This window comes from Aethina tumida, chromosome 3 (assembly GCF_024364675.1).
Source record: "Aethina tumida isolate Nest 87 chromosome 3, icAetTumi1.1, whole genome shotgun sequence".
Taxonomy (NCBI): Eukaryota; Metazoa; Arthropoda; class Insecta; order Coleoptera; family Nitidulidae; genus Aethina; species Aethina tumida.
Window position 1 is genome coordinate 9,403,145 of NC_065437.1, and position 14,973 is coordinate 9,418,117.

Genomic DNA, 14,973 nt, shown 5'->3' on the forward strand with positions numbered 1-14,973 from the left:
TCGGACAAGCGATAAATTGCAGCAGCAATAGTAAATCACTTAGCTCCTTTATCTACATGATAAATTCCCCTGATAAATGGGGAACTCACCCGAACGAATACAAATAGAAAACAGTCGAATAACAACATAACGCAGGTGCCCCCGGAATTATGAAAATACACCGTACGGCTATAAATTTTACACATACTTTGTTGATTTTTATTTATACCCCGGCCAGAAACTAAGCCACTATACCATAAAGCTGTTCCAGGCACAATTCTTTTATTTATTGGCAGCCGTTTTGCAGCCCCCGGGGAAACCAGAATGCCTCCTTCACATACGTAAAACAACTCACTGAAAATCACCAAAATCCGAACCGAGGAAGCCAATTAAAAACATACACGATGTACATATTTAATTAGTGCGTTCGTGTTTCCTTAAAGCTAAACGATTTTAGATGTTTATGCAACGTATTAATTGAGATTTAATCTCATACATCAACCTTTCAATGGCGTTCCGAATTTAATAATCGCAAAAGTGAATTTGTCGACCTCTATAATCCCAAAAACCACTTATTAAACTGCGTTAATATTAATTATCCCCTCCACCTCCTGAACCCTAACTCTATTATTCCTCTCCGAATAAATTATTATTCTGAAGAGTTAATGAAAACTTGTCATTAACATCCGAAAAAGGCTGACGCTTTTTTTTAATCCGAGTCCATCATTTGATTAGTTTATAAACTTTTCTGAAATAAAACTTTTTGAATAATCCAAAAATCTTTAACTTTTCAGTTTTAGTAATCACAGAGAATGAACATTTTGAGTCCATAGACATTTCTTTTGTATTAAGTTACTTTTCAAATATTTTCTTTTATTTATGATATAACTTAAGACTTGATAGTTATTTAATTGTTACTGTGGAAACTTGATACTTCAAAAAACGTTGAAGCTAAAAACGGTAATATGAAATTGGTATAACCTAACCTAACCTAACTTTACTTAAGACTTGACATTTATTTAATTGTTTACTGTTTTACAGTGGAAACTTGATACAAAGGAAAATATGCTTACTAAAGGGTGGTTTCTAATGAAAAACATAAATGTGTTGAAATGGTTGTCTCAATCCCCCGATCTAAATCCTACTGAGCACCTGAGGGAAGTATTAGATCATCGCATCTCAACAAAAAACGTCAAAAGCAAACAAACCATTCAGGTGCAGTGACAACAAATTCATGTTGTCTAGAAAATTTGAGTTATTGTTAATTTTTCGTAAATAGTAATACAATATTCCATACATTTTCCAGATCAAATTGATTTTTTATTGAATAAAAAGTAAAAACCTGTGATTAATGGACCGATCTTGCAGTAAATCAGATTTGTTCAGATATAAAACATATTAGGGAAAACATTTGAAACAAGTATTTAAATATTTCATTCTATTTTTATCCATCAGTGTATGTGATATTCCATTGAAAATGGAAAAATAAGTAAAACACCTTTTATAAAATTTGGGTGTACTAATGGCTCCTTAGAGTGTGGTTCTAGGTTAAAGAGTCTGCTAAAAATCAAAATTGGTGGTTTTACATACATTCGCTTTTTTCGTTCTTCATAAACTTCTAATAAATAAGTTGCAGAATCACCGTGTAGATAAAGGTTCGTTTCAGCGTGATATCTTTTTTCGCTCAACTATTGCTGTTTATAATAAAAGGTTCGCGCGAACACCGTTATCGTGATGCGTTACTTCCGAGAAATTAATCGCCCCCCAAACCCGGATCCCCATCCTGGCATCGGAACGTCGAGAATCCGAACTTTTCTATCGGCATTCCCGCATTTATGGAACCCAGGTCGACGGTAAATTCGCTAGTTCAGGCTCTCTCCTCACTCACTTGATGTAGTAGGTTCTGCCAGAATCGTCGAGGGCCCGCTCCCACCCGTAGGGCAGGGACTCGTCGCCGCATTTCCAAGCCTCCGCTGGCGGCAACCAGCTAGCTGTGCGCGTCACGTGGCTGCAACAAAAAAAAATACGAGTGAACAACTGTCGACAGCTCGAACGAGGCATTTGTCAAAAGCGTCTGTGATGTGACGGATGTCGAGGAACGGGGATGAAGTTGGATGAATGTGCTACACTTGATGAAGAGTGGAGTATTGTGGATTTTAACGTGGGCAAACAATGGGGGCGGCAATTGTTCATTAATTATGCGGTTGGTTCTGAATTGTTTAATTGTAATTGTAATATATCTGATTAATTGTGTAACATGGTTTTAATATACAAACAGGAAATGAATGTTAAATTTAATCTATTAGTTTGTGCATAATTTATATTAATATTTTTTAGAATTTTAAATTTAATTAACAATTTACACGTTAGTTAATTGAAATTAGAATTAAATATATTAAAATGTTTTATCTACAATGTGGCCTATTTCGAAACATATAAAGGATTAGTTTAAACTTTTTTAAAGAAGACCCTTGTGAATCTGATGCGATGGCCAGTCAGATCCCCCCTAGAACATGGTTGGGATATGATGGGTAGAAGACTAGAAGAAGGTTCTAAGACATGAAGAGGAAATAGAGCATTTCATTGAGTCAATGCCAAGACGTGTTTAGATAACCTTAATGGATAAACACATTATTAACTAAATAGTTTAAAAAAACCAAAATCTTTGATATTTTATTTTCAAATTTTAATCATTTGCTCCTTGCATTCCCCATCTATGTTTTACCAAAACAATATTAAACACTATTTATAGTAATAATTTCTATTTATAAAACAAAAAATACTAAACAATTTTCCTTCATAAAAAAAATTACCTACTCTAACAATTACACATGCATATTATATCTCCCTTCAAGTATAACAAATATTTGCAGATACATTTATTTTAATTTCTTGTTACAGGTAAACACATTAATTCAATACAACTGAACAATGTAAAGGTTAAGGTTTCCACCTCGCTTATATGGTCTGCCCAAAATACATAAGGATAATGTACCACTTCGACCCATCGTTAGCACTTTTGGGTCACCTCAGCTAAAAATCTGATCAGATTGTTACAACCTCATGTTGGAAACACCCCAATCTTTATCAAATATTCCACTCATTTTGTTGAGATATTGAAAGGATTACATCTTGATGTAGAAGATCACTCGTGCTAGCGAAACGTCAGGAAATAATTTCAAGTAACGTCGACCAATAAACTCGAACTACTATAGATATACAACTGAACAGTTTTAATTAATCACAACTTCGGTAGTTGTACCAAAAGTGAACGCGACATTTCATGTCTCTCGCATAGTCCTCGACCCATCAACTTGACAAACGACCAGTTTTACGTCTGAAATGAATGAGACGGCTTCGATTTTTCATAGACCCAGTTGCGATTGCGGTTCGTTAAAATAATGCGGGACCGTCTCACGACGACATTCCCTCGGGCTCGCGAAAGTGTCATTCCCAAGTCGACAGACCGTATTGTTCGATTCGGAACATCGGGACCCCTTTAGCTAGGGGGTGGCGGGAAGCCCGTTCCGATTTTCTACATATCGGTATATTTGTACGAGCTTTGTGCAAATCTTGTTCGTCTAACTTTATTGGAATGGTGTTTGCGTTTGGTTTTTTTTATTTGTGGGGACTTTCTGTCGTGACGACGGACCCACTCCGGTTGGATCGATGCAAATGCACGGTGAAAAATGAAAAAAACGTTGAAACGGGCACGAATGCACGGTTTATCTTGGTGTTCGTCGTCGTTTAGCAAAAACGGACATTACTTTAAATTCTTAAACGATTTATTTTTTCATTTTCAATCATTTCATGTACAGTATTGGCAGAAAGTAGAGCAACTTTTTTAAAATTCAAATGATTTTTGTGCTGATTATTATGTTCAAAAAAATGTATAATGAAAATTAACTTACCTTTATAAATTTAACAATTATATAGTTAAACAGTATAAAAAAATAATGAGTTTAATTTTACTGATGATTATTTGTTTTGGGCTGAGAAAAAGTAGAGCAACTTATGCTATTTAAAGTTTTTTTACTACAAATAATTTGTTACTAGTATTTTAATTAATTCTACACTAATATATTGTAATATTTCCATTATTATGAGTAATTTCCAAACACCTTTTTTAAATGGAAAGCAATAGATATTCAATAATATTTGGATCCATATTTTGACAGGATTCCTGTAGAACCGTGAATAAATCATGCTGATTACTATACTCCTTGTGTCTTATTTTGTTATTCACTATCTCTCATAAGTTTTCAATGGAGTTTAGATCGGGAAATTGACATGGCCAGTTCATAACATTAATTATTTCCCTTAAAAGCCACTACTTCAAATAGTTTGAAATGTGCTTCGGGTCATTATCTTGTTGAAAATAAGTTTTAGTGATATATTTTTATCTGAATACGGTACCATGTTGTTCCTCAATATTTCTTTATACATAAAACGATCCAAGATACCCTTTATTCAAAAGAGAGGACCCATTCCAAATCCCGAAAAGCAACCCCATACCATTACCGACCTGTCATCGTGTTTAACAGGGAGTATGGTAAACTATAGGTTAAACTTTTCATGAACAGGTCACCTTTCATATAAAATCCCATCAATGCTAACTAGATTAAACTTGATTTCATCACTCCAGATTGCTCGTTTCCAATCATTTCAAGTCCAGTGTAAAAGAGACATGATAAACTCAACTCTGGCTCGTCAGTTTTTCTCTGATAGTATTGGTTTTTTAGTCTGATTTTCTCGTCTTGTAATAATCTATTTCTTACGGTTTTTGAAGAAACATTAATTTCAAGTTGTGTCTCAAGTAGACCTTTTATTTTGCTGAAACTCAGGAAAGGATCTTTTTTGGAGTGGGATAAAATTTGTTTATCCTGAAACCTATTGTTTTTTCTTGATCAACCAGTTTTATTTTTTCCTTCCACATCACCAAATGTTGAAAATTGTTGTAAAACACGCGTTAGAATCGACTTTTCTCTCATCGGATTGAAAGAACGATACAATCCGTAGTTTTAATTCGGAAAATAATTTCTTTTTTGATTTGTAACTAACAGAATTATTTTGAATACAAGAAATATTCACCGATATGTTTGTATACAGTATATTCATAATTGTTATAAATTATATTAGATTTGCATATACAGGGCGGCAGCAGTTTATATATTTTTAAAATTGCACTACTTTACATGCAGCACTTAAAAATATAAAAATATAAAGTATATTCCATTGAAAATAACAAAGTTTAAACGCAGTATATATTTATATATAAAGAACTTAACTTAATTTAAAGACAACTACAATAAGTTACAATAGAGGCTGAGCGAAGCTAATCCGAATAATTCATACAAACATTGATTAAACACACACACAAATAGTCTGAGAATACGATTGGCCTTTGAAACCGATAGTTTCATGTCTAGAATCCATAAAACCGCAGATATAGAGAAGCCCGATCGGAAAATCTCGTGAGAAAACGCACTTCTGTGCGGTCTGATGTTTAAACGATACAATGATTTATTGATGGACCGGCCGATCCTCAGTAATAATTCTCGTTATCACTTATTCTGTCTGGAGTGTATCCGAAATATATTTATGGATACCTGTTATGCCGCGATAACGTTTTCATTGCGGTTTCGTTGTGTTTTCGGGACAAGGGAAAAACAATTCCGTACATAGGGATGAAAAATGGTCGGATGCAGAAATATATCAACTTGCCGGTTACTCCTAATTATGATGTCCACGAAACGGTCCGCCTCTTGTGTTGTGTTGAGAAAAAAGCAATATTACGGGGAAAGAATCCCTTTTCGTAACGTTTTATTAATATTAATCGACGCTACAGTTTTCGGGGCTCAAAGAATTACGAAATTTTAACGAATATTAAATTATACGGCGCACGGCTTTGGGCGGATGTTTATTTTCGTGTTGCGAGCGCATTTTTGCCCGCCTGACTTCATATTTTGCACACAAAGTCGCTATGGGAGAGTTTATAACGTTTATGAGGGAAATATCGAGATTGCTGCGAGGGATAATTAAAAAGTCAAGTGTATTTGGTTTTTCTCAAAGTTTCTATTTTACTGGGTATATTACATTTTTTTACTCAATTTATTATAAATTTCAAATTGCAATTTTAAATAATTTTTTAAATATAAAACTACTATTAAATAACATATATATGTGCTCAAAAAGTTTCAATAAAACCTTGATTTATATATTTTATTATTTCAAATATTAATTGTTGAAATTGAATTTTTTTTTTAATTTGAAAGAACTTTATTTGTTTTTAATCAAACGTTTTTTAATGAAATGAGAGGGTAAAAATTGGGAGCAGTTAGAACATATAAAGAAATATAAGTAATTTCTTTTTATAAAGTTCCTCCTTTTTTTAGAATTAGGATGTTTGAGAAAAAAAAAACTATATTTTTAGTGATTTGTACGCTTTTAATTATTTCTTACGTTTTTAGTAATTTTTTGAGAATCCAGGAACAAAAAAAAATAAAAAAAATTAAGACGTGTCAGAAATGGTTAATGACACGGAGATGTGTAAGTAGAAAGGACGGCCAACTTCTTGCGAAACTAATTTTGACGGTGGGATTGAAAATATTCATGAAATACCCTCGAGTCGTGATTAAAGATGAATTTCTTCTATTAATTGGTGGACGTGAACATTTCTTGTTATTTGTTACAGGCAGCTTTTTATCATCAAATTTGTTTAATGACAGTTTAAAGTGTTCCTTAAATTATGTGATTATTATTGTTTTAATGTGGACATTAAATAAATTAATTAATTTAATTTGCTATTAGCAAATGTATTTATTTGAATTTTTTTAGTAATTAATTTTTTTGAATTGTATTATCTAAATCCAATATTTTGTACGCTTTTAATTATTTCTTACGTTTTTAGTAATTTTTTGAGAATCCAGGAACAAAAAAAAAAAATAAAAAAAATAAGTTATTAAACTATGTAATTTAATCACTATGGAATTTGGTGGTATGGAATTTGATCGTATGTAATTTAGTCACTATGGATTTCGATTGTATGTAAGTTAATCACTATGGAATTTGATCATATGGATTTTGATCACTGTGAACTTTAATCGTATGTATTTTGATCATCCGGTATTTTGATCACTATGTATTTTGATCACTATGGATTTTAATCGTATGGATTTTAATCGTGTGGGATTTGATCGTATGAATTTTGATCGTACGGAATTGAATCATTAGATTTACGTTTTTAGTAATTTTTCACGTTTTTAATGAATTTTTGAGATTCACTTTACGTTTTTCGTAACATTGTTGGATTGGAGAAAATTTTATGTTTTTACGCCCTCCCAAATTAAGTTTCAAAAAATTCCATATTTCCGTAACCTTTGGACGTGTTTAAATTTAGTTGTATTATCTACAATTCCACTGAAAAATTGTTTCCATAGTGATTGATAGAGTAGCGTACATCCCTCTTCTGTGCTCCCAAATTTTGACTTAATAATAATCAAAAAACAAAGTAATAAAAAATTTATTATCACTGTAAAAACAAGTTTGAAATATTTAATTAATTATCTAAAAATGTGTAATACCATTAAAGTTTCATTGTGAATATTTCATAGATTTAATTAAGAGACCGTCTTCGCTTATAAATATCTTTCTATAAAGAATCGTACTTTTATGAAATAAATGATGTAATGCAATTTTCACGGCAGTATTAAAATGTTCGTTTTCCTGTTGCTTTAGTTATTAATAAGTTTATTAGTCCTCGCCTTTTGAAGGTGTTACAAATTAAGTTAAGCAGTTAACGCTTCACGCTGGGAATATTAATTAATTATGATTATTTTGCATAATTGAATGAGATATGGTTTATTAAAATTTTCATTTGCTAAATGTACTCGATAATTTGGCGAAATTTTGCATTTTAATGGTTTTTCTTTGTTTATCAAGTTTATAAAATATTTTTAGTTAATATTAAAATTAAATTCAAATGCAAAAGATTTGACAAATCTTTTGATTAGACTTAGAAAAATATAAAAAATAGTTAAAATTTAAAATAAGAATAAATTTGCAATAAATTGTGAAATCTGTGTAAATCCAGTTGCACCCGATTATAAATTTCCGTGGAATACACTGGAATCGACATAAAGGATATGAGATAATATAGTAAAAGCCAACGGTCAGATATGTGCTGGAGCTTAGCACCACTCTCAGCTGGCCGCAAAACCGAAATAATCATTCGCGATTCATACGATGGGTGGTGTGGTGTATTTGTGCAATTTCTCGGATTAGTCGCCGTTGCGGACCGCTGGAACGGGAAAACCACAATCTATATCACCATTTCAGGGGGAGGGAGGACGAGCAGTAATGCATCCTGAAAGGAAGCGTCCCATGAAAGCTGGCGACTTCGCGTGTTAATAGCGTACGATTTACGAGCGCACTAATTTAATGTGTTATTTATGCGTCGTTGTAAATCGTTCCTAAACGCACTGCGGCCCGTTTTAATTGAAATTTTATTTGAATACTGATCATTTCCGAAGCCACAATTTATTTTCTCTCTTGTGGAACGGTTTGAGGCCGAAGATAAATTATATTTCGCTCTTCGTGAAAAGAAAAATATGGGGAAATATCCTTTTAAGAGGTCGACTCCCTTGTAATAGATTAAATAAACTCGTCCACGATAAAGACGTGTCAGAAATGGTTAATGACACGGAGATGTGTAAGTAGAAAGGACGGCCAACTTCTTGCGAAACTAATTTTGACGGTGGGATTGAAAATATTCATGAAATACCCTCGAGTCGTGATTAAAGATGAATTTCTTCTATTAATTGGTGGACGTGAACATTTCTTGTTATTTGTTACAGGCAGCTTTTTATCATCAAATTTGTTTAATGACAGTTTAAAGTATTCCTTAAATTATGTGATTATTATTGTTTTAATGTGGACATTAAATAAATTAATTAATTTAATTTGCTATTAGCAAATGTATTCATTTGAATTTTTTTAGTAATTAATTTTTTTGAATTGTATTATCTAAATCCAATAGTTTTTGAATTTTTTTTTTTTTTTTTTTTCGAATATTTTGACAGATTTATGCTCCAACTAACATGTCTCTAAAGTCACCAATTTAAAATTTTTGGAAAAAAACTATTAGTGTAGAACATGGTATGACCATTTTATTAACAATTATATGTTGTAACCGGAATATAATGTACTCGGGGTTGCCTACCCCAGCCGAAATTGTTGAACCGCCACATTACGGAAACGAAAAAAAAAGATCAATGGACAGCGTATGGTTCCATTGAAAATAACAAGTTGATATCACCGGAAATAAAATTTTGTTTGTTAAAAATGACCCTGTATTTTAAACAAATCAATTTAAAACTTAAATATGTAGGATGCTAAAATGAATTTCTCCTACATGTAAAAATGTGTAATTGAAATGACATAAAATGTTTGTTTTTTATTGTGGTTAATTATTTTGAATTTATACTTTTTATGTTTCATCTGGTGAAATTTATTGATGTCAAAATATGTAATAAAATTGAGAGCTACCAATTTTACATCCATTATATTTCAATATTTTAGTTGATTTATCAAATGAATCACCACAAATTGCTACGACAAATTTTTTATTTATGTTAAAATAAAATACAGTTAAAAATCAGTTAAATCATGAAAAACATTAAAATTTATTGAAAACGCTCTTGTAATATTAAATTAGTTCATGTTGTTTTACCATGGTGCTACATAATTAATACACTAATTAACTATTAATAAATACTTGTCCGATTATTTTGTTAAAACATAAAATGTTTCAAACTAAAAGTAAAACGGAACTACCATTACATATTAGAAGAAGGTTAGAACGTAAGTGGTTTTGTTCTTTTCCTTTTTTACATTTAATATAGCTACAAACATGTGTTGCTCTTACCTTTTACCTTTCATCGTGCTTTTTTTGGTTTCGATCTAAGATATTTGATATTCAGATGAGTCTAACGTTGTTATTCGAGAAGGGAGCAATCAAATACATCAAAAACTCCGACTCGAAATGAAAACAACTTTTTAAATTTATGTGAAGCCGTAATACATACATGAATACGAATTTCAATCCGGAATTTATTGCTGTAAAGTATTTATGAATATACAATGTGCTTTTTATTCTCCTTTAAAATTTACCCCCTGTATAAGTTGCGCGAACGATATCGTAATTGAGATTGCCCAAAGCAATTAACTCCGAGCGTAAAATCATAATCGCCAAGATGATCCAATTCAGAGATGGAACAAAGAGAAGCCGAAACATCACATCGATTGAGAAATCCACTGCCTCGGTAACAAGCGGCAGTTTTATGCAATTTAGGCGGGAGACGAAATAATTTGCGGCCGTTTGCAGTAGAAATTACGCAGGTCGGAATATTGTTGTTTAATGCGAACCCATTTGGCTTAATTAATGCCAACGCCCCTGATTACGGTTTCTGGATCACATTTGCCCTGTTACAAATTTCAATATCCAGAAATCAATTATTAATATTGAACCTATGGTATTGTCGCAGATGTTTCAACTTCGAATTTCGTGTGTGAAGTCTGTTACAACACTACTTTTAATGTCATACTTATATACACATTATTGTGCCATCCATTTAGACAACATTATACAACGATGGCCAGAGACACTCAAATGTATTTACGTTTTTTGTGCCTCTGAGTACAATATCAATATCTTCACAAAATGAGTGGAATCTTTAATAAAAGTTGGGGTGTTTCCGACCCATCGTTAGTACTCCTGGATCACCAACATATAACTTAGCTAAGTGTCAACACCCCAACGTTTATCAATGATTCCTTAAACATGATATCAGAAATATTCCCTTCAAATACAGTTGACCTTTTCTGAATGTGCCTTACTGGAAGCTATTTTGTTTGGAACAACAAATTCTACGAACAGAGTGAAGGATTAGCAATGGGCAGTCATCTTAGTCCAGTGATTGCCAATTTCTTGATGGAAAAGCTTAAACAAAAAGCGATTGAGATTTCCAAACATAAACCTTCTGTTTGGTATCGTTACGTGGATGATACTTTCGTGATATGGAAACATGGACAAGAAAAACTAGATCAGTTTCTAAAACACCTAAACTCTCAACATAATATCAAATTCACAGTGGAATTGGAAAAGAAGAACCAAATACCTTTTTTGGGTGTCCTAGTAAAAAGAGTAGGTGAACATTTAGACCACATACAGTATACCGAAAACCTACACACACCGATCGGTATCTACAAAAACTATCCAACCACCATCCTAGTCAAAAAGAAGGGGTCAACAAAACAATAACTGAACGAGCCAAAGAATATGTGCCACACACCACCTCGCTCAAGAACAATAACACTTGGTAAAAACATTACAGGCTAACGGATATAAATGTTCAGAGATAAGACGTACAATGAGATCTCATACTAATAATGAAGATCCACCTAGTGAGCCTACGATTGGTAAAGCATTTCTCCCATATATATGTAAAGTTACTGAGAGAATTGGAAAAATCATATTAAAACATAACATTCATACTGTTTATATACCAACAAGGAAGATTCAACACAGTCTCAGATCCGCCAAAGACCATCAAACAACTTCTGGGATGTACCGCATACCATGCTCTTGCGGGAAAGTATGCATCGGTACCACAAAACGTTGAATAGGGACTAGGATTAAGGAACACAAACGAAACTGCATCCTAGGACAATCTGACAAGTCTGCTGTAGTTTAACAGGCACTGTTACATGGAAATCATAAGATAAAATTCCAAGATACACAATTGCTTGCCTCGACAACTGTATATAATAAGAGAATGATTAGGGAAGCAATTGAAATCCATAATCACGGAAACAACTTCAACAGAAAAAAAGAAGCATTGAAGCTTGATAAAATGTTGACACTGCGTCAAAAACACCAAAATCTTTAAGCAGATAAGAACGGCCAACGAACATCACGAAATTTCTAGAACATCAGTTGTCTAAGCTGTCTCTTAGTTGTGAATCAGATGTCAAAGTGACACAAACCAAATCAGAGCTCTGAAGATGCTAGCCACTCGTGGTAGCGAAACGTCAGGAAATAATTCCAACAAACGTCGACCAATGAATCCGAACTACTGTAGATATGGAAACAATGGGGTACGAAAGCCTCAACCTTTACATTATTATGTGTGTATTTCCTAATTAGTTATTTGTGGTTTTTATCTGACCACCGCAGTACATCCTTCAATTTGATTGATTTTTATGAATAATATTTACTAATTCTAGACACCAAATGTATCCTTCGAACAATGGGCAATAAACACCACACCACTTAATTGCCCCATCCAAACTGACATGTACCCATATCCAAAACAATGGAACGTGCATCAATCAAACGAATCACGAATCAGATCCAGGTATACACGGACAGAACGTACGTGACACGAAATCCGTGGATCCGCCGGTTCTAACGACGGCAGACGCATAGCGATCCAGTTAATGAATCCCTCAAACGGAGATTCGGGACCGCCGGTCCCCGCCACGGGCATTAGGGCGGCGGGGAATTCCGCTAGTTTCGATGGTTTACACGAGTTGCCCCAATTACCGTCCTCGGGGTGATGTGTGATCGTTCAACTTTTAATTCAGTTCGCGCCAACTTCCGTCTAATCGCTGTTCTTCCGATCGTGCGGATTTTAACGTTCCCGGGGTCCCGGATGCGACTAATATAAAGTCGATGTTCCCTACACGTACAGTATCGGACAAAATTGGAGCGACTATCTTAAATATTAAATAAAATGGTTAAAAACTAAAATATAATACACATGTGGGAAATTGTGGGTAAGAAGATTAGAGTAGTTTGCACCACAAATAAAGCAAATGTGTTTAAACAAATAAAAATGTTTCGAACAATATGGACGAGGAAATAATTTCGAAACTAATCTCGTCTATGCCAAAAAAATGTGAGGATGTTAAAACCAATAAGAGTTACTGGACGAAATATTAAATATTTTTTAAAAATTTTTATGAAAAGTCGCTCTAATTTTGTCCGATACTGTACATATAATAATAACAATAAGAGCGATGCTAGCGTTTGTTTTAATGTTGGCAATTTACGTTGAAATTATGCCAGATTTAGATAAACTTTTCAGTCCGGTGCAAAAGGGGAAAAAAGATAATGCACGCCGTGTTTGTTTTATTTTTATTTATTACGTAACCATGGGAGTAATTCATGGTGCATTTCATGTAATGGGACATAATAAAGATGTAAATTATTGCAACGTATAAGAGTGCATATTCTTTGATTCTATGGCAAAAATGTGTAAAATGTTTGTATTACTTTGGAGAATTCATTCAACATTTTATACTTATAGTAGTGGACATTATTAAAACAAAATATTTAAACTGTTAAATATTTTACCCACATCTCTTATTTAACGTAAACAGTTAAAATTTAATTTTGTTTTTGATTCAATATTATAAAATTACTATATTCTTATTCTATAAAATGTTACATATACTTTTCTAAATTGAGTTGAACATAAATAAAGGAAATAATTTTGAAAGGGATTATTAATTATTAAATCTGGATTATTTCAATTAACATTTTGTATAATATTCTTTTATAGAGATGTTGTTTTAAATGTTGGTATAACAGTTGATAATGATTATTTAACTAGCCCTATTGGTGCATTTTTTGACCAATCACAGCGAAGTATTTTAAATATTATATTTTATGCTTTGTAATTTAATATATATACAATTTATTTTGAATTACAAATATATTAAAAATAAAATAACTTAAAATTTGAATAAGATTGATTATAAATGTTTCAATTTCATAGTTTGTTTTATTTTTGGTAATACTCAGAACATCTAATTATATACAAATTAATTTGAATTTAAAATTATTCCCGCCATTTTTATCAAATGTAAAATACAGGAAACTGTAAAGCTGACATCTATTGAATAAATTAAACACTACAAATCAATTGTTCATCCAGCGTTGTTTCCCATTTTTGATAAAATGTTGGTACTTCTTAGGTGTTCTGTGATTTTTGGCATATACGTTAACAAAGGAATATTCTTAAATTTTATACAGAATATGCTTTATTTACGTCAGATTTCATGCACCTTAAAACATCAATAACTTTGTTATTTTCAATGAATGTAACGAACACTCTGTATTATTAGTATTAATAATGGGTTTTTACAGTTTTTTTATCATTGCTTAATATATATGTAGACATTTAATTTATAATTGCATGAAAAATTTATAAATATTAAAGTATATAGGGTGTACCATTGAATTTAACAAACTTCCATCGTAACCAGAACCGGAAATGAAATACTATATATAAATTAAAAAGTAGTTCAAGTCAAATTATCATTGCTACAAAAATTTCATATCAACAATTTGTTTCTTTTTTGAATTTATAAATTATCAATGAAAAAGTAATAAAATTAATCTTTCACTATATTTATAGAAATTTTGATTACTTGCTAAATGCTGAATGAAAATTAGTTTTCCATAAACGCAACAGTTTAATTTAACCCTTGGAGATGTTCATAAATTGAAAACACTAATTACCACATACCACCTGAACATTTAATTATGATTTTGTCCCTATTCTTTGTTCAGCTGCACAACAAATTTACATTTTAGCTTAGCGGAATATAATCGGATTTTAATCAAATCAAATACGTCGAATCACAAATAAAGCTTGTGAGTTTTAATTCTCAGCAAGTGGGAACGCGTGCACGCACTTTAAACGTCCCATTCATTACCCCGAAAGGGAATAATAATATATCACACCTTATAAGGGATGTTACCAACATAAATTCCGAAAAGCGCTTGAATTTTGATTTATTGTTATTGCGGGAACATTTATCTTCCGTCACCGTTAAAAAACACAATGCAATTTCATCACTACAAAATGAAGATTTTATTGTAAGTATTATTATTAAGTAAGTACATGCGATCAGCTGCTGTTTACA

At 32.2% G+C, this 14,973-nt stretch overlaps 1 protein-coding gene across 3 annotated transcripts in view; it reads right to left on the reverse strand.

Annotated features, from left to right (window-relative positions):
- LOC109608589 (uncharacterized) overlaps window positions 1–14,973 on the reverse strand; it is an 83,080-nt gene that overhangs the window by 8,844 nt on the left and 59,263 nt on the right. For all 3 annotated transcript variants that reach the window (XM_049964528.1, XM_049964527.1, XM_049964529.1), the window contains exon 3: window positions 1,868–1,987. In XM_049964528.1, coding sequence (XP_049820485.1) covers window positions 1,868–1,987 — 120 coding nt within the window. The remainder of the gene's footprint in view (window positions 1–1,867; window positions 1,988–14,973) is intronic.